This window comes from Dendrobium catenatum, unplaced genomic scaffold (assembly GCF_001605985.2).
Source record: "Dendrobium catenatum unplaced genomic scaffold, ASM160598v2 fragScaff_scaffold_223, whole genome shotgun sequence".
Classification (NCBI taxonomy): Eukaryota; Viridiplantae; Streptophyta; class Magnoliopsida; order Asparagales; family Orchidaceae; genus Dendrobium; species Dendrobium catenatum.
This window is the reverse complement of record NW_021318685.1, coordinates 91,079-115,338: the sequence shown is the minus strand read 5'-3', so window position 1 is coordinate 115,338 and position 24,260 is coordinate 91,079. Positions and strand designations below refer to the sequence as shown.

The 24,260-nt window shown below is 34.7% G+C and overlaps 2 protein-coding genes across 3 annotated transcripts in view; one reads left to right on the top strand and one right to left on the bottom strand.

The window, feature by feature from the left end:
- The window catches only part of LOC110103032 (monodehydroascorbate reductase, seedling isozyme-like), a 32,665-nt gene extending 28,340 nt beyond the window's left edge, over window positions 1-4,325 (bottom strand). Inside the window, exon 1 of the mRNA XM_028693056.1 lies at window positions 4,239-4,325. Within this exon, the coding sequence (XP_028548889.1) occupies window positions 4,239-4,325 (87 nt within the window). The remainder of the gene's footprint in view (window positions 1-4,238) is intronic.
- On the top strand, window positions 4,201-17,037 carry LOC110103036 (serine/threonine-protein kinase D6PK). 2 transcript variants are annotated; one of them, XM_028693058.1, is made up of 3 exons: window positions 4,201-4,638; window positions 6,537-8,290; window positions 15,910-17,037. In XM_028693058.1, the coding sequence occupies exons 2-3, from the start codon at window positions 6,780-6,782 to the stop codon at window positions 16,763-16,765; spliced, it is 2,367 nt and encodes a 788-aa protein (XP_028548891.1). In that variant the 5' UTR covers window positions 4,201-4,638; window positions 6,537-6,779; the 3' UTR covers window positions 16,766-17,037. The 2 variants fall into 2 exon arrangements, with proteins under 2 accessions (XP_028548891.1, XP_020687238.1); XM_020831579.2 differs by having other exon boundaries at window positions 6,446-8,290.
- Window positions 17,038-24,260: the final 7,223 nt, after the last annotated feature.

Genomic DNA, 24,260 nt, shown 5'->3' with positions numbered 1-24,260 from the left:
AAAATGATGCATAAGCTCATGAAAGAACAAATAAAATCTCACATGCTCCATGAGTTACCCACCAAACATCTCAAAAATTCTTTAAGGGAATTTCACCAAATACCTTATACGCAAAGTTTGTAAAGCCATGTAAAACAAGCTATCATAAGAGTCATGGTTCACACTTAAATCTCAACTAAAATTCTCTAAACAACTTACCAAAATATGCTCATGATCAACATGATAATTATTTCATCAAAAGACATAGGCCTAAGGGCCAAAAGCACAACTCAAAGCAATCTCATTCTCAGATTTTTATAGAATAAGAAGAATGGAAGAGGATGAGGGGAAGAAGACAAGGTTGAGGAGAAGGAATGGAAGTATGGAGACAAAGAGAAAGAAAAAAAAAAGGAAAATACTCACCTGCAGCTTGGAGGAGGTTGATCGGCCAAGAGAGGGCGAGCGACGGGCTTGGCTAGTTCACGCGAAAGGGAGTCCGATCCCTGAGATCAAACTTAGCCTGCACACACAAGAGAAAGGGAGCGTCGGGTTTGGGGCTTCGCGAACCGAGGGCGTCGGGCTGGAGCTTCGCGAACACAAGGAGGCCGGCGTCGGGCTGGGGTCGCGCGAACGGGGGGATCGGACGGTGTCTGGCTAGTTCCGGCCTGGTATCGTGCGAGCCGAAGAAGACCAGAGGGAGAAGGGTTCGGGCGTGTCTTTGGACCAAGAAGGTTGAGAGGAAGGGAGTTCTGGAGATCGAGAGAAAAAAAAAAGGCGTCAGAGAGAATCGAGCCAGGTAGAAGGCGTGAGAGAGGGAGAAGAAGAGAGTCCCCCAGCATGAGAGCCTTCGGTCCAGGTAAATCAAACTCGTCACTAGAAAAGGAAGCCCGCCCTTTTTCGTCGTCGTGCTCCAGCTTCCGAAAATCTCCTAAAACAGCTTCGCTCACTGCTCGATGCCTGCTCGAATCACAGAAAGCTTCTGAATAGCGGGATTTCGGCCGAAACGATGATTTCGCTCGATCGTGGCCGTCGACGCAATTTCCGGATTAAGGAAGTAAATTCAAATAACTTGAAAAGTCAAGTGGCTCTGGATGTGATTAAATTGAGCTAATCCAGTCTAATTCAGTTAAATCGGATTAAGCTCGAGTCCAAAATTTGAGTCAATTCGAGTCGGTTCGGGTTCGAGCCGGCTCGACGAATTCAATTGTATGAAATCAAGTTTAAGAATTAACATTTATTTAAATTAAATCGAACTCGAAGCAACCAAAATAAAATAAACCGATCTAATCGAATCATAGTCGAATCTAATCCGGCTCGAGTCGAGTCGATTTGAGCTCGAATCTGGCCTGACGGGGTTCGATTAAGTCGATCAAAAGGGCTCGAGCACATTCGAGCCAAAATCGAGGTCAACAATGAGGTGTTGCCACTTCAACTTAATTTGTGAGTTGAGAGGCATAGATAAATCCACCATTTTTTTTACTTATCATAGTTTATTTTTTAAGGGATTCATGTCATGATTATTCTACAAGTTTTACGCTGGTTGTCGACTACCTAACGCAACCATCCACTTTTCTCATTCAGGACTTGGGACCTGGCAACGGCAGTGTGCGATAAAATGGTCCCCCTCAAACTTAAGGGAAAATTCTATAAGATGGTGGTGAGACTTGCAATGCTTTATGGTGTCGAATGTTGGCCATTAAAAGATAAGCATAATACTAAGCTAAGTGTTGCAGAGATAAGGATGCTTAGGTGGATGAGTGGCCTTACCCTTAGAGATAGGATACGAAATGAGGATATACGTGAAACGGTTGGAGTAGATCAAGTGCAAGAAGATAAGATTAAAGAGAGTCGCCTTAGATGGTTTGGTCACATTAAACGAAGGCCTTCCGATGACCCGGTTAGGAAAGTTGAGATATTAGGTTTGACTTATGTTAAAAAAGGTAGAGGTAGACCTAAAAAGACATGGTTAGAAAATATTAGAAATTATCTTTCTTTATCAGATTTAAATGAGAATTTGACTTTTAACTGGACACACTGATGAAAAAGGAATCATGTAGCCGACCCCACATAGTGGGACAAATGCTTGATGTTGTTGTTGTTGTTGTATCATAGTTTATTCATTAGAGTATTACTCAATAACATGTCAAAGATGATGTCGAATGAAATCTCCAAAGAGACTAATAGCACCTTGATTGTGATGAAATAATTGTATCATGTTTCTCAAATCAATGGCAAAAATGGTCTATATATAACCAACACTAACCTTCAAAGTCATTATTATTCCTATACTACGTGTGAAAGTCTAATTGTGAATTTTATGTGGAATTCAAGTTTCATTTGAAAGTCAAAATAACAGAAAATTCATATGTATAATAAGTCTTAGAAAATTAATTATGAACAAAATTGTCTTAATTATATAGAAAACTGACGATACGATGTAGTTTCCCAACTATAATCACACCTAACTCATTTATATGAAAAGTATTTTAAGGTTCTAGTAAGGGTTGCCCCCTCCTTGGCTTATTTCTCATAGAGCTGATACATTAGTGAAAAATAAAGAGAATGAGGTGTCTGATTATACTCATGCCTAGGATGTTAGCATGAACATCTATTTAAGGTTGTTAGATGGTTGCACCTAGTATCTACTTGTTTCATATAGAATTAACACATTAATAAATGAGAAAGAGATTACCCAATTATAATCATGCCCATGATATCAATTTTTTTTAAACAAAATATTAACCCTATAAAATGATAATAACACATCAAGGATAATTATTAAGAATTGTCAAATAAAAAAGTACAAAAAATGAGATAAATATATCATAATAGCCTTCCATACAAACTTATTATGAATACGAAAACTATAAAAAACACCCATTGGACCACTTTATTTGAAGCTTAAGAAATATAAAATGACATCTTTTTTAATATCCCATGTGATAAATAAGATTTAAAACCTTCAAATTAGAGGGATGTGAGGTGTTTATTAATAGGTGAATCATGATCGATTGTCATCCTTAGAGGTGAATCATTCTTTTAGATAATGAAGCTTTGCTCTCTCTTAGGCTTCTTTTGGGACTGTTTTTTTATTGTTTCTTAAAACAGAGTTTTAGTTTAAAAAAAAATTAATTTTTGTACTGAAACATCATTTTAAGAAGCAATAAAAAAGCCATTCTAAATGAAGCCTTAATATTTTTTCCTTGTTTTGTTTTTATACCTTTTTTTGATAGAAATTCCCTCATAAATTTCTTATCATCTATAATTCCACAGTGTGATTTGTATCACCATTTGCTTCTGCTAGTTGCCTTCTTCCCTTCCATTCTCTTTCCTCTCAATTGATTTGGTTGTAAGTTTATAGGATTTATGAATATTTTAAATGTATTATAAATTGAATATAGGACTTATTATGATTGATTAATTAGTTATAAAATAAATTTACTAATTTATTTTAGGAAAAAATTTGAGGTGGGATATCATGATGTAAGATTTATAAGAATGATCTTCAGATACTCTGGATTTGCACGAATATTAATTCAATTCAGGATATCATATAGAACAGAGATTCAAGGATTTTAAAAATCATAAGGATGCATTTTGCATTAGGATATACAAACATAGTTTAGGCTTTATTTGAGATGATTTTCTTACTGTTTTAAAAAGCTTTTACTATTTTAAGAAACAGTAAAAAAGTTATCATAAATGGAGCCTTAATATTAAAAAATTAATCTTAAAATAAATCTGATAATTTTAAATTTCTTCTTAATAATTTATATAAATTTTTTTTTTTCGGGGTAGGCCACTTTTCCACTAGAACTACTGGATCTGCCCAGCAGTCTACAGTAGTGGCACAACGGTCATTTTAATCGCAATGCATACCTCTTGAGCTCTATCTTCGTCCTCAGGGCAAATTATTGGGTCAGGTGACCGAACGCAGAGATAGGTTCGGATAATAATAAAATATTATTTAAAATTAGCGCAACTAAAGCGCAACTAAAGCGCAACCAAAGCGCAACTAAAGCGCAAGTCAAAAAGCGCAACTAAAGCGCAACCAAAGCGCAACTAAAGCGCAACCAAAGCGCAACTAAAGCGCAACCAAAGCGCAACTAAAGCGCAAGTCAAAAAGCGCAACTAAAGCGCAAGGTGACGCGGCAAATTTTTATTGGTTGTCCGAACTTATCTTTTGGCTCCGGTCACCTGACCCAATAATTTGCCCGTCCTCAGGCACTCGACCGACGCGCTAAAAGCTAGCCAGTTGCCCGGGGGCCGGGGCCAGATGTCTGCGTTGTTCTCACCCTGACATTCGCGGGATCGACTGTTTCATGTCCATCTCTTAAATCCGCCATTTTTGTTACCTTCCGTCTTCCCCCTCTTCTTATTTCAATTTAAAACCTTTTTTTTAGATCTCTTTTCTCTTTTTGCCCCTCTTTACGAGTTGCCTCTTCTTCGGCGTGGATGCAGCTCCTTCTCGTGACGTGCATTTTAATCTGACGCTTTCCTCATTCGCTTTGCTTTAGAGCCCTACCACCCGGTCCCCATTTAGCTTTTTTTTTTTTTTTTCCTCTTATACATCTAGCTAATTCCCTAAGGTGCTTCGAGAAGCCCAATGGTGGTTTTGCTAATTGAACTTTGTCTACGGCCTTCGTGGATTCTTCATAGGTATGGCGGCTTACTTGCCTTTGCTCTGTCTAAATTTGGTAGTTTTTTGGAACTGAATGACGATTTCCAGTGCTTGGTGGCGGCAATTTATGTTTTTTGTTTTGTTTTGGGCTTTTAGCATCCCTAAATTATGAGCTTGGAGCAGCTGCTTTAAGTTTAGCTGTGATTCTTTCATTTGTCAGATGATTTTGTTGTTTTGAAATTATTCTTAATGGGATATTCCAGAAGCACGAAGAATTGCGATCTTTTGCATCTAAATCAAGCCACCAATTTGATCATTTTCTTGTTTATATATTTAATTCATTCTCCATGCTTCTATGCATTTTCAAAACTATTAAAGCCAATTCAATTGGTTAGCTTTATCAGGCTTTCACTTTTTTTTTTTCTTGTAGAATATGCAGTCTCGATTATAAATTTTATATCTTTCCACAGTGATGGTAACTTTGGCCTTCCTTTGCTTAGTTTTGGTTATTGAAGTTGTTTGCTTCAAAGAATTTAATTTAGTATCTGCTGTAATCTTTTGCCTAATATTTCAAACAACATTATACATTTTAGAGCCAAAATTGAAGACATTAAATTTGCAATGAATCTAACTTTCCGGCGCAATTTTTTTTATGGTTTTTTAATTTCTCTATAGAGTAAATCTTTGTTTTGAGAAGAAGCTAAACTCCATCCTATAACAAAACCAAAAGGATACAAATCAAAACTGATTTGTATCTTGCTTCTCCCTATTGTAACTGGCTTCAAGAGAATGCTAGTTGACCTTTCATGAATTGATTGACGTGAAGATCATGAAAATTGTTTAATGAAATATTGAGGATGTGCCCTCTGCATATGCAATCATCTTCTTGATTCTTTTTTAAATGGCTTTTACTCTTCAGAATCAGTTATTATTGTCTGAGAATGGTCTGGCAAATCAGTTTTGAAAATATGGATCTTTCATGCAGTCGATAAGAACATCATCCTATCCTTCCAATGGGAAAGTTTGCTTCATAATTTTTTTTTTTAATTTGATGAAATATTGATTCATTATTCTGAAAGAAGCCTTTAAATTTTCTTTGTTCATGAATACACCTTCAAATCAGCAGGATTTACGAGCAGATTGATTTTTCTATGATTTTAAGGCCAGCATATGCACTTTCTTAAGGTAATATTTGTCTCCGCTTTAATTGAGCTTGGTGAATGCAAAATGGACTAATCAATCCCGAGATAAAACTAAATCGCTTAAAACCTACAAACAATAATTTGGAGGTTTCACTTAAGAACTTGGCTTTGAATTTTAATTGAGAGATCTAAGAGTTTTGGGGATAAGAAGATTGTCAGTGTTGTTAACCAGTGGTGAAACTTTTGTTTTTATAGAATATGTATGGCCATTACTGTCCTTGCTGAAGAGATACCACCTTTTGTAAACTATGAACTTTTTTAAAACGATATGACAAATTATTTAGTAGACGCTATTCATAAACTTGTGTCTTTTGGCAAAATATAATTTCAAGACATTTAAATTTTTATTTGACCATGCGATGTGATCACTTGCACCTGTGTGAATCAACAAGTGCTATTAGTGTCCATTTAAATTTCTCTTGGCGCAAAGGATACAACCCTTTATTGAGTGAACGCCATTTTAGCTGTTTCATTATGGCATTTTATTGGCTTAGATTGTTGATATGTTGATTGTGGAAATGATCTAATTAACAAAGGCTTTGGCTAGCGGGTTTAGATTCTGTTTGTTGCTTATGGAGGTTTTTTAAATTTGTGCTATTTCCTTTTGTCTCTCATCTATCTACTTCTTAACTATCATGCGTAGGATTTCATATCTCCAAGATGCCATATAAGGGTTCGGTCGCTGTTTGATGTGCATTCTGTTTGTGTAAATATTTTCCACTGCTTATCATCAGCTTTAAATGACTTCAAATTATGATACAACGCCGGTGAGATTGCTCGGTCATGGTAGCGCCAGTTGTTTTGCAGATCAGTGACCCATATCTTTGGCACTTCCTGTTCTACATGCTTGAAAGAGAAAAATGATAGCACTTTTGAAGCTTTGGTATTTCTTCAATGGTGGAAAGCGTTGTGTGTGATGCTTAGTAATGCTATGTGGATAGTCTTAAAAGTTTAACGTATGGTATAGATACACAAAAATGGGTTCTGCAGGTGCTGTGTCTGAAATTGATGAAGAGGTACAGGAACAGGTTTATCATTTGAGCAAATGCAACAAATATATTAGTAAGTTGAAAGAAGACGAGTCTGATGAGAGTTTTCTTCGACTCCCTGGGAATGATCTTACTAGGCGGTCTGCCGGGGCTTTGGGCCCTTCTCGCCAGAAAGCCGTGGATTTGCTTAAAAAATGTACTTTAAAGAAAGGAGTTGCGATCCCTCATGTGTACAGAGAAGAAATTTCTGAAGCACTAACTTTGAAACAAGCTTTGAGAAGGTTATGCATATCTCATGCTGCAGAAATGGCAGCTATTAAGAGGTTGTCATTGCCACATAAATCTTCCAGTGCCTGTGATGTTGAAACTATTAAAAAGTTGTATGCTTCTGTTGTGCTCCATGCCAAGGAGACTGTTCCTTCTGCAGAAGTGAGACAAAATGTGATGGAACCACCTGTAGTTCCTGATAGAAATGATAGTTATCCTTCAGAGAATATGAGCAATGTATGTTCTGCTCAAAATGTAGAACCATCTCACTGTTCTGCAACTTCAATTATAGGTAAGGAGCTGACAGAATCTGCAGAAAGTTCTTCGGGCGTAGAAGTGATTAGAATAAAAGGAAAGGTTTTGCCCAAAACATTCACATTTGATTATCAAGTTAATGCTGAGTTAAGCAAGGTGATCAGCATGGGATCGCGACTGAAAAAACCGGTGTTGAAGAGAAAATGTTTCAATAGAAGGAATTCAAAGCAGGCACATGATGGAAAATGTCGTTTTGTAAAATCCAATGAAACCAAAATATCTTGTTCTTCCCCTGGTAAAATCAAGATGAGTTACCTAAAAGATTCTGTTTCTCCTTCATGTAGTAATACAAATTCTGATGTGCCCATCAAAACCACAGAAAATAACAAAGGTGAGGACAAACTGGATGCTGACAAAGCTAGCTGCAATAATGATAAACCAAATGGTTTAAAAGTAATTGAAACTTGTAGATCAAGGGAAAAGGGTGAGTGCTCCCAGAGTTCAAAAAGTAGCATTGGAGATTACAGCAGCAGCACTACCATAAGTGATGACAGACATCACATTATCACAGATAGAAATGGCAGTAGGCCCCATATGTCCAAGGACGTGAAATGGATCGCAGTCTGCAATGCTGCGCAGAAACACGTGGGTTTAGATTTAAAGAACTTTTTTTTACACAAGAAGCTTGGCTGTGGAGATATTGGAACTGTTTATCTCGCTCAGTTAAGAGGTTCTGATTGCTTATACGCCCTGAAAGTTGTGGATACTGAGTTTCTTGTTAGTAGAAAGAAGCTTTTGAGAGCACAAACAGAAAGAGAGATACTTCAAATGCTTGATCATCCATTTCTTCCAACCTTATATGCCCATTTCACCTCTGATAATCTTTCTTGTCTAGTCATGGAATATTGTCCTGGTGGTGATCTTCATGTTCTTCGACAGAAACAAGTAGGCAGGTTCTTTTCTGAGCCAGCTGCTAGGTATGTAGCTTCAACAGAGTACTTTATACACCCATCCATTTTAGTATTTATTCAATTATTCTAAGAAAAAAAGCCGTGATTCGCGGTCTTTTATATTAGCTTCATAAATCTATAATATGCATATTTTGTCAATTCAAGCAAAAAAAAAAAAAAAGAATGAGCTTAGTCATGTTCTTCTCCCTTTCACTCTTGGTAGAAGTTCTTATATATTTTGTTCACTCACATATGCATATCATTCATCCTCTGAATCAATTCTATAAGTATGACATCACATAAGTGTGAATGAAGGGGTTTGATGGATTATGCTAATATGAAAGTGATATAAAATAATTAGGAATATAAATGTATCACTTAATCAAGATTAGCTTAATCCCTAATAGACCACTAACTAAACTTAATCAAAAAGTCATGAAAGATCTAAGGTGTATGTGTGCATGAATTTGCAGGTAAGTTACCAATATGACTTTTAAGCACAATACAAATGATATACTCTACTACAAACACTATGTTTCGCTTAGAAAGGTAACATAAAGCCACTCAAAAAGTGTCTACACACAAAGAGATATGGTTATTATAAAGATTTATGTTATAAATAAGAATAACAAACTTTTGAGCACAACATGAATGATTTACTCTATATAAGTGTACAAGAACCTAAATCAAGAAAATTGTCACAAGAACATTAAAGATGAATGTGTAAGGAATGCAAACTAAGCTATTGAGGTTTGGACATAAATATTTTTGCGTGGTTTGACACCACACCAGCTTACGTCCACCCCTAAATACTCTTTAGGATTTCACTAAGTATATTCTTATGGTGGAGAAGCCCTATTTTTCTCAGTGAAGTTGCTTTCACACCTAATATACTCTCCTACACCCACTTTACACTTAGTATAATCACAACTCCCCTCATAACTGGCGAGGCAAATCCAAATTTCTAAACACAAGATTTAGATTACCTTTTTAAATTTCTCTTAAGCTTTGGTGGTGTACAAGGCTAACACAAACTAATATAACCTTACATAATCTCTGCACAAAATATATTGCAAAATATACTAGAAAGCGTTATATAAAATTCTTTAGAGATTAAGAGAGAGTTGCCCTCAAGGATTCTCTTATTTAATGATACTTGATTTCTTCTCTATGTTGCTCAAAATGATTTTACAATAAAGTTCGCAATGGTTTCTGAAGTCCACAAAAATTTCTCCTCATTATATACACTATAAGATAATGGTGAGACCTACAATGCTTTATGGCGCAAAATGTTGGCCACTAAAAGAGAAGCATAAAATTAATTCAAGTATTGTGGAGATGAGGATGCTTAGGTGGATGAGTGCTTTACGCTTAGAGACAAAATGTGAAACGAGTATATACCTAAAAAAGTTTGGAGTAGCTCCAGTGGCAGATAATATTAGAGAGAGTTGCCTTAGATTGTTTAGTCACATTAAAGGTCAGCCTTTCGAAGTCCTGATTAGAGAAAATATATACTAGATTTGAGCTATGTTAATAAATATAGTGGTAGACCTAAAAATACTTGGTTAGATAGTATTAGAAATGTCTTTTTTTTATTAGAATTAATTAAAAATTTGACTCTTAATACGACATAATGGAGAAATAGGATTCATATAGCCGACCCCATTAGTGGTATAAATGCTTGATGTTGTTGCTGTTGTATATACACTATATGTTGGTGAGGGAGAGAGAGAGAAAGCATTCCAAAAAATATTTCAAAAATAATACCAATGGGATTGTGGCAAGATTGGAATTTCCGATTGTAACCTATTGGAATGTTACAATAAGCACCATATGACACAAGGGTGACGGCGGGGTTTGGTAAACATTAAGAAAAAAAATATTAATAACTTAATCAATTTAAATCCTGACTTTATATGAATTATTGATGAAATTTTATGCATACAAAATGAATTCAATGGAATTAATATTACGGCCAAATTACTTAAGTCTTTTATAATTACCTAAATAATCATAATTAAGACCTTCTTAACCTAATTAGGCAATTTTAATGAAAGAATTAAAAATTAATTATTTGAACTTGCTAGGATCAATGTTTAAAATTACGTAATTGGGTATTGAGGCATTCGTGAGGCAAAGCATAAGCCTCAAAATGAGAAAATTGTGTGAAGTCAAAATGATAAATTTTTTATATACTAATGTAATTATATATTAAAAGTTGATATAAGAAATAAATTGTCATATATATAAAATATAAAAAAAGCACAAGATATGAAGTGTTAAGTAATAAGTTGTTTGAAATTAAATTGAAATATAAATATCACAATAATAAGACAATATAAAACATAGTTTAACTCAAAATTCTATTTTTCCCAAATCCTAATATCTTGTTCATTAACATGTAATTCAAAAAATAAATAGTAATAACATAACAACTCAGAAGTCATTAGCACTGTCATCACTAAGGGGGTCTTCATTTCAATCATTATTTTGATGAACTTCTGTCTCCTCTGCCTCATCTCCTATGGAGTTCAATGTCTCCCAACAGCTTCTTTTTCCTCTATATCAGTCATCTTACTCTTTCCTAAATATTTTTTTAACAATATGAAGATGAGTAATACATCAATAAAAGTAAAGTTTAAGAAAACTATGTTATTTATATACCTTTTTTGGTTTGTTCTTTGGTTGTGATGGATGTAAATGCTTTATGGCTATCAAAGAAATCAACATTCAAATTTTCATCTCGTAATTCATACGGCATTACCATCTTTTTATCATCTACAAATCACCTTTATCAGATGCCATATCCTCACAAATCAAAGGATCTTCGTCATCCTTTAACCTTTTTTTTCAATTTCATGTCTTTGAGTCTCCTATTTTATATAATGTACACTAACGAAGTCATCCTCAACATTGACAGATAATTTCTCCTCTTTGTATGCACTTGATTCTAGGTACTCCAATTTCGCTGACATCCAGATAAAAAGCACGTTAATCCCAAAACTTTCACAGCAAAATATTGTAATTCTGGAGTGACATCACCAAATTGAATCCGCCACTCAACTAAGATTTACATAAATGAATATAATCAGTACTCAAAAAATGACTTTTAAATAAATGAGCAAAACAACAAATAAAATTACCTGTAGATCAATTGGAAATAGTGCCCTTTTCCTGTTGTAATCCAAAAAATATTCTTTATTCCTAAAATGTACCAATTTCATGTTAGCATTTGAGGTGAGATATACTAAAATCCTTTCCACTCCAGGCTTCCTTTGGTAACACATCATTCAAAGGAATTGAAGGATCACGATTGATTAGATAAACTGCAGTATTCACTGTCTCTGCCCAGAGCTGCTTAGGTAGACTAGCATGTAACCTCATGATTATGGCATGTTCAATGATAGTTCTATTCATGCGTTCTACAACACCATTCTGTTGTGGTGTTCCTGGAACAAAGAACTCATGCATGATCTCATTCAAAACACATTACTCCTTGAACTTCTTGACACGATACTCGTCACCATTATCTGATTTGAGACACTTGAGCTTCAAACCTGTGTCAAGCTTAACCATGACCTTCCACTTCTTAAAAGCATCAAACACATTTGACTTGTGTTTTAAGAAGTACACCCATACCTTCCTATTGTGATCATTAATAAATATGACAAAATACGAAAATCCTCTTATAGAAGTTACTGGAGTAGGACTTCATACATCAGTATGCACTAACTTCAACTTCTTTGACTTGATTTGAACTAGTATTTGAAAAACTCACCCTATATTGCTTGCCATATACACAGTTCACAAAAATATAAATCTATAGATTTTAATTCATGAAACTTTCCTCTAATAAGAAATGAATATATATCTTTCTTACTCATATGACCAAGCCTTCGATGCCAAAGACCCCCATCAATATTTAAATCTGCTACTCCAATAGAATATGTTCTTCTATTGATAACATACATGATGCCTTCAATACTGACACGAGCTATAACCATAGCCCCTTATGTCACCTTCTACGTATCTCCTATGAATGATGTCACATGGTCTGAGTTTGCAAGTTGACTCACAGAAACTAAACTCCTCTTCAGACAAGGAATGTGCTTAATATTCTTGAGTCTCCAAATCGACCCATCTGACATTCTGATATCAACTTCTCCATGTCCAATAATGTTGCAGAGCTTGTTGTCCCCGAGATATACTTTACCCAAATCACGTTGGGTATAGTTCTTGAATGCCTCTTTATTAAGATTGGCATGAAAAGAATCACCTGAATCTATCACCCAAGATTAAGAATTGTCTAGAGATAAAGTCAGAGAATCTGACTGACATTCTTCTGCAGATACATTTGTATAATGATTTTTGTCTTGACCTCCACCACTGCCCTTCTTTGGAACTGTATAATCCTTCAAGTGACCATTCTTTCCACAGCTCTAACACAACTTTTCCTCTACCTGAAGTAGACTTTCCTCTCCTGGATTTAAATCTCCCTCTACTAGGATTTCTCTCTAAACCCCTTCCTCTAGCTTCAACATTTAGAGCAAAATTTGAAGATTCACCATTCGCCCTCTTGCAAACCTCTTCATTAAGCACTAAACTCATAATGTCCTCAAAGTTCAGCTTTCAACTTCTTAAGAGTTACTTACAGGAGTAACAATCCCATCCCAACTTTCTGACTATGAAGATAACAATAATGTCCTCACCTCATCATCAAAATTAATGCCAACTGAGCACAATTAACTCATCACAGTGTTCAGATTATTCAGGTGTTCTGCCATTAGGGTGTTGTCCAACATCTTTATATTGAATAACTTCTTCATCAAGAATACTTTGTTTGAGGTCAATGGCTTCTCATACATCTTTGTCAGTGTGACTATGAGATCGACTGTAGTCTTCTCTTTTACAATGTTAAATGCAACAAATAAGGAAAGTGAAAGTCGTAACAAACCTAGTGTAGTCCGGTCAAGAATCTCCCACTCTTCCATAGTCATAGAATCTGGCTTGGTGATTCCTTCCAATGACAAATATAACTTTTTCTGATATAACAAATGTTTACTTTGCATCATCCAGAATGCGAAGTTCGAACCATTGAACTTTTCAATCTTGTACATTGCTTCGTCTGCCATTACTCCCACTCAAATTGAATAACCTCGTTCTGATACCAGTTGTTGGGGATGAGGAGTAAACACCACAATGACAAAACATGCAAAAAGTAAAAATAATGGAAAATAAAGGACATCTGGATTTAAAGTTGGAAAAATCAAAATAGGGAAAAAAAATCACTGAGCTGCACAACACCAAGAAATCTACTATGAAAATCGGTAGAAATAAGTATAGATCTCTTTTCTTTCTCACTCTCTCCTTCTCTTCTCACATGCACTATTCTCAATATTTTTCTCACTCAAAATACAAGATAAAGCCATGTAAATAATACCAAGAGACGTAACCCTTTAGAAAAAATGAGAAAGAAAAACTGTCTAGTCCGTCTCGCAGCTCTGCGATGCCATTTTAGGGCGCTGCTATGCTCAAACCTTTATCTTGATCCTCTGCACACTATATCTAGATCGTTGTGGTGCTCCGCTCTCAGTCGTTCAGTACTGGGGCTTTCGAATACACAACACCAGAACCCAAGTAGGGGGTAAACCTCTTCATCAAGCACTAACCCCATAATGTCCTCAAAGTTCAGCTTTTAACTTCTTAAGAGTTACTCACAAGAGTAACAAGCTCATCTCAGCTTTTTGGCAATAAAGATAACAACAACAATGCCCTCACCTCATCATTAAAATTGATGTCAACTGAATACAATTGACTCATCACAGTGTTATGATTATTCAGGTGTTCTGCCATTAATGTGTTGTCCAACATCTTTATATTGAATAACTTCTTCATCAAGAATACTTTGTTTGAGGTTGATGGCTTCTCATACATATTAGTTATTGCGGCCATGAGATCAACTGTAGTCTTCTCATTTACAATGTTGAATGCAACAAATGAGGAAAGTGAATACAATTGACTCATCACAGTGTTAAGATTATTCAGGTGTTCTGCCAATTTACCTCATCATTAAAATTGATGTCAACTGAATACAATTGACTCATCACAGTGTTAAGATTATTCAGGTGTTCTGCCATTAATGTGTTGTCCAACATCTTTATATTGAATAACTTCTTCATCAAGAATACTTTGTTTGAGGTTGATGGCTTCTCATACATATTAGTTATTGCGGCCATGAGATCAACTGTAGTCTTCTCATTTACAATGTTGAATGCAACAAATGAGGAAAGTGAAAGTCGTATCAAATCTAGTGCAGTCTGATCAAGAATCTCCCACTCCATAGTCATAGAATCCGGCTTGGTGATTCCTTTCAACGACAAATATAACTTATTCTGATACAACAAATCTTTAATTTTCATTCTCCAAAATGCGAAGTTTGTACCATTGAACTTTTCAATCTTGTACATTGCTTCGTCTGCCATTTCTCCTACTCGAACTGAATAACCTCACTCTGATTCCAGTTTTTGGGGATGAGGAGTAAATACCCCAATGAAGAAACAAGCAAAAAGTTAAAAAAAATGAAAAAAAAATAAATAAATAAAGGACACCAGGATTTAAAGTTAGAAAAATCAAAATGGGTAAATAAACCACGAAGCCACACAACACAAAAAAATACTTTGAAAATTGGGAGAAATAAGTACATGTCTCTTTTCTTTCTCACTCTCTCCTTGCTTCTCTTATCGCATGCACCTTTCTAAATGTTTTTATCACTCAAAATACAAGAGAAAGCCAAGTAAATAACCTCAAGGGACGCAACCCTTCAGGAAAAGCAAGAAAGAAAACCGTCCAGTCCATCTCGCAGCACTGCGGTGCCAGTTTACGACGCTCAAACCTCTGTCTTGATCCATTGCGACACTATATCTATATCGTTGTGGTGCTCCGCTCTCAGTCGTTCAGTGCTGGGGCGCTCGTGTACAGAGCACCAAAACTCAAGGGGAACCCCCCCCCCCCCCCCCCCCCCCCCCCCCAAGCACAAAAAACTTGAGATCCGAGACAACAAAATAACATGATTGATCAACACAATCAGATTCCACACATAACACTCATGCCATATTTTTCTCCTAAAAAACACAGGCTCAATACACAAAATGTTTTTCATAAAAGCAAGAACGAAAAAGGAAAACTAGCAATTTTGTAGAAGTTTATAAGGATCTTTGATGGTTGGTTTATAGCACACTTAGCCGGATTGATTGGGTATTTGATAATTTTTCTAACATGAGCCCAATTCACAAGAGAGCGAACAATGTATGTGAGCAAGAGATGATTAAGATGTGAACACTAGCAACCAATCACAACAATGAGTTCAAATTAAGTTAAACTTGAACTAAACTTCTCACATATTTTTCCCCAATGGCGTATGCTTCACAGGTAACATAATGATTCTATTAAGTTAAACCATTTAAAATTTTCATATTGAGATGCAGTAGAAAATCCTAATGTGAGATCTGATATGCATTGCAGCAAGTTTGATCTCTCTTTAGTTCTAAAAGGTGCTTTAAGTGGCAATGATAACTTAAGATTCAGATTACAATTTTAAATTCATGAGATTTATAAAAAAGGCCGTTAACGTCTCAACCATTTCACAGGTTTTATGTTGCTGAGGTTCTTCTTGCTTTGGAATATCTACATTTGCTAGGTGTTATCTACCGAGATCTCAAACCAGAAAACGTCCTGATTCGGGAAGATGGCCACATTATGCTCACTGATTTTGACCTCTCTCTTAGGTGCACAGTCAATCCAACTCTCTTCAGGTCCTCATCATTGAGCAAACCAGAGACCGTAAAGCGGCGATCGGTACCTTGTGCTGAAGCCAACTGCTTGGACCCTCTCTGCCTACAGCCATCTTGGGCTCCCGTTGCCTGCTTCAGGGCTCATTTATCATCCACCATGCCAAGTAACAGGAAGCTTAAATCAGATTTGGCTGGACAAGTTTTCCCACTTCCACAACTTGTCTTTGAGCCCACTGATGCCCGTTCAAACTCTTTTGTTGGAACCCATGAGTACTTGGCACCAGAGATAATCAAGGGCAAAGGACATGGCAGCTCTGTGGATTGGTGGACCTATGGGATCTTTTTGTATGAGTTACTGTTCAGTAAGACACCTTTTAAGGGCTCTAGTAATGAAGAGACCTTGACCAATGCAGTCATCCAAACCGTTAAGTTCCCTGATTCTCCCTCTGTTAGCTTTCATGCCAAAGATTTAATTAGAGCTCTTCTTGTAAAAGAACCTGATAGCAGGCTTGGTTCTGCCAGAGGGGCTACTGAAATCAAGCAACATCCATTCTTTGAAGGTATTAACTGGGCCTTAATCCGTTGCTCCGAACCGCCTGAGACGTCGAGAAGCCACGAAGCGAGAGCTCCGGCGGTTTCGAGCACCAGCGGGGAGAGAAAATGTTTGGATTTCAGGCACACTGCAGATCATTCGGAGTATGAAACTTTCTAAAAGTTCTTTTTTTCTTTCTTTGAAGAGGGGTTGAATTTGTTTTCATAACAGTTTGATGTTGCAACTTGTGGAATTTCTCTGTAGATATGTTCAGCAAGCTTCTGCTCCTTGGTAATGATATATTGTGGTTTCAGTGAACAAATACCAGCCAGCTTTTGTTCAAGAAGTATTGGCTTTGTAAACAAATTGTTCTGCTATAGTTGAGAATTGAGACATTGTGATAATTTTCCTTTCTAATAGAAAGAGGTGTAGTAATATTTAGATGGGGCTCATATTTGTGCATACACTTCTATACAGTAGCCTGAAGTCAGTAAGCCAAAATAGGCTAGTATTGAATATGGTAGTTTGATCAAATTTTGCTTTTCAAAATTGATTAAGACTTCATTTGGTATGACTTTCTTACTGCTTAAAATAAATTTTTAGTATACAAATTTTCATTTTTAAATTAGAAAGTTGTTTTAAGAAGAAATAAAAAAACTGTCCCAAACTAAGGCTTCGTTTGTGACAACTTTCTTACTGTTTTGTTTTTTCGAAAGTAATCATAATTTTGTTTGGCTGTTGATTTTTCACTACATTCAAAAAAAATTTATGATAGGAAACTGCTTTTTATAACAGAGTTATTTTTTTCTTAGCAGTTTTACAATGACCTTTACAAAAAACTATAACAACAAAAAAATATTTCCTTAACAACTTTAAAAAAAGTTGATTTTCTTTTTAATTTTGATTTTGAGTCTATAACAATGCTAGGTTTGATTGAAATTGAGTTTAATAAAATTTTGACGCAATTATGAATGTTCGCAGGTACTGATTATTTTAATCAATCTTATCTCAATGATGTTAGAAAGATCTGCTTATCTAGATGATTAAGATTAAATAGATGATTATTATATAAATTTTGTCTAATCTTGTGCCTTGAAGTTGTATGTTCTAAAAGCCAAAGCTATGTGCTAAGCCTTATTATAAGGACACTTAAGATGATAAAGCTAAGATTTCTTGTGTAGGTTTAGGGTTGATCTTTACTAATTGATGGATTGATGTAACTAAAAAGAGATGAAATTATAGTTAGTAAATAATTAGTATAGTTTAAGGCTTCATTAGTGATAGTTTTTTTATTGCTTTTTAAAATAGAGTTTTAGTAAAAAATTTAAATTTTTTTATTAAAATTCTATTTTAAGAAGCAATAAAAAACTATCTCAAACGAAACTTAAGTTTATGAGGGGCTTCTTGATTGAGATCTTCATTATTTCTCTCTCACCATCCACATAACGCCAAAGAGAATTCTCATTATCACTTGAGAGAAGAAATTTACATAGTGCGATAGGAAGAACTGTAACACCTATTGAATTAGGATACAATTACACATCGTCTAATTCGATTTGAAAGAGGTAACTAACTGAATTTTTGCATTTGAACCCATATGCATGTGTGTGAGAATATTTTGAATGCATGTGAAAGCCTACATGTGTTTTAAAGCAAGTCCCGGTGGCATGTGTGTTTGTTTGTGAAATATAGAATTTTCTCCTTAGGCTTTGCAGTAGCCAGCATAAAGACACTGAGCTCTCTGAAATTTTGGAAATTAATTCATGCTGTAGTGCTAAGGGTGGCGCTGTAGTGCTATGGGCTTTTAGTGGGAGCGCTGCAACACATACAAATGGGTGTTGTGATGCTCAACCAAAATTTCATATTAAAAACATCATTTTCCATTAAACCATTAGAGAGAGAGAGAGAGAGAAATTTGGGAGACTGTTCTATTTTCAATTGTTGGCTCAGCTTTAAAAATTCAGCTCAAGGTAGGTTGCATTTTGCCTATCAGTTTAAAAAAAAAATGAAAATAATGAAAATTTTCAAATTCTTGATTTAGTTTATAATTCCGTTAGTAAAAAATGGGAATAACTTGATATTTATAAAACTTTCATCATGTAACTTTCCATATTAAACATTTAGAGATCGTTTGAGGAATTTTTACTAGGTAAATTGAAAAGCAAGAGATTTTTGACAACTTAGAAAATTATTCTAGTTCAAATAATAGTGTTGTAGTATAATTAAACCTTCAAAATAATGCTTTGAATAATATCTAATAATTTTGTTATGTGCATTTATGCTCAATAATACATTCAACTATATCCTTAATGCATTTTGTTAAATTTTGTTATGAATTTTGTTAATGCTATGCAATGAATGATATATTTATTTGATTGAAATGTGCAATTTTGAAGATATCTTGTGCGGGTGGAGGAAGTTTTGTTATGATGCTAAACGTATATTCTGGTGCCAAAGATACATTATGGTGTTATACACACATTATAATATGCTAATGGGCATTAAGAGTCATAAGGATATGTTTTTTATATGCCAGCATAGGAGTCATAAGGGCTAGAATTATCAAAATTGTATTCTGAATGGAGGTAAAAGGCCTTTAAGGGAAATAAGTTATTTTCTGCTCTGATATATGAAGTGCTTATTTATTTACTTTTTGCATTACTATTTATATTTCTGATAACTGCAAACACTATTATATTTAGTACATTAACTATTATGAACTATTTTAAAACTCATCTAAATGCTTAATAAATGATTATTTGAAAATTTAGATTGATACGTATGACTTACTCAAATGTGTCTGGAAAAGAGAAGGAACCGGCTAAATAGCAAAGTCAAGATCTAATATGTCCGAGTTTGTATAGGTATTTCTCCTTTTTAATTTTATACAATCATGATTATTTATTTAAATTGTTTTGTTTTATAGTCATGTATTGTGGTGTAAATATTGTATATATATTTTGGTGAGAAGTGAAATGAAATTTGTGGATGAGCTATTTATTATATATTGTTAGTTATTAATAGCTTTGGGGTTCGTTGTTTGTTTTAAGTTCAAATTTGAAGAAGATGAAAAAAATCTAAAAGTTTTCCAAAACTTTGATCATGGGTTTGACATGTTATAAGCTAACATGATAGGACTTATTTTATCTACGGGTCATATCGGGTTGGATTGTGATAACCCTTTTTTGATATCAGAGTAATGATTTTTGGGAAATTGATCATAAAATAAAGCTATATAAATTGACGGAAATAACGCCGTAAACTTTACGTCGCATCATTCCGCCGGAACCTGCGCCGTCAATGCCGGCGCAAAAATATCCGCCGGAAATTCCGACGGTAATCGCGTGTTTTCCCGTAGTGATATGCATGTGTGTTCAGTGTTGTAATATCCGTTCTCTAAAATTCAGGTAATTATCTACTCATAACTATAATTTTAGTTGATTTAGTAATTGTGAGTATGATTCAATTGAGTGAAGTATAAAAAAATTAGGAAATGTGGGCTAACAAATTAGAAAAACCAGAAGTCAGATTTTACTCAGTGAGCAGTGCAGCACCGAGAGTTGACGCTCCGACGTCTTATTCTAAGGAAAATGAAGAATATGGTGGTTTGAGGAAAGTATTGCAGCCTTGTGGTGTTGTAATGGTGTTGGGGATGGAGTATAGGAAGTTCGTGAGAGTTTGAGAGTTTTGATGCTATGCACCTGTCTTAAATAGGTGGGATGTGGAAGATTGGGAGTTATAAGGGGCATAAGTACAAGTGCATTCTTCATTCATATGTGCATCAATATACTTAGAACTTAAACAATAAACAATGCTTTTATGATTTTGTTCAAATTATATTTTGCTATGAATTAATATTCTGTTTGGGGGAAATTGGTTATTTAAAAAAAAAGGTAAAGGTCTTGCTCAGTATGCCCAATTAGATAGAGAGCAGGAAGGCTAGGCTTTAGCATGTATATGAAATTTTATCTAGAATTTTGTAGTTCAAATTTAATTGAGTTTTGTTGAAAACATTATAAGCTAAACTATTGTAATTAATTATTTCGAGAAGAGAAGATGTGATTTGCGCACTCTGAATGTTTATTTTTTATATTATTGATGATTAGTTGTATATATATATATATATATGATAAAAGAAATCTTATAATTATAAGTAGGTTTAAATTTCTCCTTTAGATTTTAGGGTCTCATAAGTCATGTGTTCTGTGTGGTTATAATCCACAAGGCCCATATATAACAGATGGATATAGTGTTAGTTAGGTAGCACCTATATAGAATACCACTCATGTTGTTAGTTATGATACTATTTCAAAGTTTGCCAATTTTATAGCCTAGTTGATGGGTGAGGATCAAAATATGATCCATTTTGTTAGATCAGATGATGTAAACTGACACTTAAAGATGTTTTTAAGATTAAATCCATTAAGATTTGAGGGGGCTATTGAGTTCAGGGCTATAGAGGATTGGTTGATGAGTATGGAGAAGATATTTAATGGTATGAAGTGTCCTCACGAGAAGAAGGCATCTCTAGCTATTTTTCTGTTAGACGGTGAGGCAGTGCCTTGGTGGCTAGACCATTATGAGATGTTTCTGGGGAGGCCAAACTCCCTGATTAGCTGGGAAGAGTTTACTGATGTATTTTTTAGTATAATTTGTTCCAGCTTTTACATGTCAGAGATGTAGGAGACATTTTTTAAGCTTGTCCTATGGAGCAGTGTCGTTATGCAGTATGGCTAGGGGTGTAAGTGACTCAAGCTGACTCATGAGTCCGCTCGAGCTTGGCTCGATAAATGACTCATGAGTCAAGCTCAATGAGCTAAAGAGTCAAGCTTTAGCCAGGCCTAACTCTACTCGTTAACTCACTTTCTTATATTTAATGATTTTTATAATTATTTTTCTTTTAATTACTCATTCATTTTATCATTATATTATAACAATTACTTGAATCATAATAATTTTCTCTCTTTCATAATAAACAATTCAGTTCATGAGCCATTCAAAGTCATAAAATAAAGCTCAAGCTCAAACTTGTTTAATTAATTAAGCTCAAGCTCAAGCTAGAGGTGACTTGAGATCAACTCGACTCGTATGAGGCTGAGTTTACTGTATTGGCTAGATACACTTCATATTGGTTAACACTCCATAGGAGAAGTACTACAACTTTATAAGTGAACTCTGAGAAAATATGAGACAACCATTGCTTCTGTTTCATATTTCTGATTTCTCTGAGTTGGTAGTGCGAGCTCATTTGATAGCTACTCACCAGCAGTATACTAATGGTAGAAACTGATTTGGTGATGAGACTTCTAGCAGTGTCTTTTCTAGGAATATGAATAGGAATAAGGTTTGACTCCTTGAGTCCAGGAGAGGAGGACATATGTTTCTATGGTAATGTTTGACAGTGGCAGTATGGCTGATTATGATTCTATTAGTGGGGCACATATATGTTGTAGTTGTGGAAGATGCCACTTTGGTCAGTGTTACAAGATAAGTAATGTTTTCAGTGTGGTCAGATTAGACATAGAGTAGTAAACTGTCGACATGTAGGGCCCGACCGATGTTCTGAGCCTAGATCTGAGGGTTATTTAAGATTAGTAGGGAGACAAGGATAGTTCCATTATGTACTTTTGCAATGAGATCATTTAAAAAAGATGTAGCTTTAATTATATAGAAGGGAGACCCTCAGGTTAGAGAAAGTCTGGTGGTTCTATTGCACCAACTATGATTCAGACAAGTGTGTACAGTTTGACTCAGCATGAGGCTCTAGATGTTCCATATATTATTACAAGTAAGATTTACATTTCTGATCATCTTTATCATATTTTATTCAATTCTAGAGTCAATCACTTATTTTTTTTTAGCGCTACTTTGATTTACTATACTTGTCATATGTATTACTGCATTTTACTTTGTCTGTTACTTTGTCGATTGGAGATGGTATGGTAACGAGTAGGGTGTGCTTCTATGACATAGAGATATATGATAAAAAAAGGGTGGTCTAGCCTGATTTTGTTATCTAAATTCAAATTTGATGTCATTTTAGGTATGGATTGATTGAGATTGTTTGTTTTAAAAAAAGTCACTCTATTTTTGGGTAGTGAGAGTTATCTCTTTCAAGGAATTAGAGGTGTGGTATTTATATATAATCTCTATTATGCAAGTGGATAGGTTATTATATTTCTAGCATCTGATTGGACTAGGAGTGTGTATTTTGATTCTCTTTCTAATGTTTTCATAATACGAGATTTTCCTGATGAGTTAACTGGTGAGTGTACCTCTGGATAAAGATATTGAGCTATATATTAACATTTTCTAGACACTGTTATAATATCTAAGGCTCTATATAAGATGACACCTAAGGAGTTTCAGAAATTAAATGTATATCTTCAGGAGTTGGTTGACATGAGATTTTTTTGTCCTAGTGTGTCTCTATAGAGAACACTTGCATTGTTTATAAAAAAGAAGGACAATACGATGTGTATGTGTATGATAATAGAGAATTGAACAAGGTCACAATTTATCATAAATGTCTTCTACCAAGGATCGACTATATATTTGATTAGCTTACATGATTCTTAGTATTTTCTAAGATCGATATGAAATCTGGATATTATCATGTGAAGGTGAGAAAAGTAGACATTGTGAAGGCTACTTTTAGTACTCGGTATGGACACTATGAATTCTTAGTCATGCCTTTTGGAGTGACTAATGTACCTGTAATTTTCATGGATCAAATGAACAAGATATTCCAAGAGCATCTAGATCATTTTATGATCATTTTTATATATGATATTATGGTTTATTATACTTCTAAGGAAGACCATATGACTTAAAAGAGAATTATTTTGGAGATGCTAATGTAGCATCAAATGTATATTAAGTTCGCTAAGTGTGAGTTTTGGCTGAAATATATTTCTTTTCTAGGATATATAGTAAGCAGCATATGTATTTTTGAAAATCCCTAGAAAGTTAAAGCTATTGCTGATTAGCCGAGGCCTACTTATATATTTGAGGTACATAATTTTTAAGCTTGGCTAGTTATTATATGAAGTTTGTTAAATGATCCTCTTATATTTTTGTAGCTTTGATAAGACTGACTCAGAAGTCAATTGCTTTTATATAGACATTTGATTGTGAAGCAAGATTTCAGAATGTTTGTTTGACATCTGCTCCAATTCTGACTCTTTTATTTGATACATAGAGATTTCATGTATTTGATGATGCTTCACTAAAAGAATTGAGATGTGTTCATATACAATAAGAGAAATTTATATCTTATACTTCAAGGTGGTTGAAGACATATGAGAGGAACTATTTGACACATGACTTGGAGCTTGTTATTGTTGTATTTGTTTTAAAGATCTAGAGACACTATTTCTATGAAATCAGATGTGAGATTTTTATTAATCAACAAAGTCTAAAGTATATATTTACTCAAAAGGATATGAATATGAGATAAAGAAGATGACTTGAGCTGATTAAATATTATAATTTAACTATTCGGTATCAATCTTGTAAAGCAAATATAGTGGTAGATACTTTGAGTGACACAATCCATGATATATATTGGAAGAATTACCTGTCTTTCATTTTAACCATTTAATTAGAGCATACCAATGAATAGCGGGAAGAAATATGATTGCATTTAGGGGTGTAAACGAGTCGAGTCGAGTCG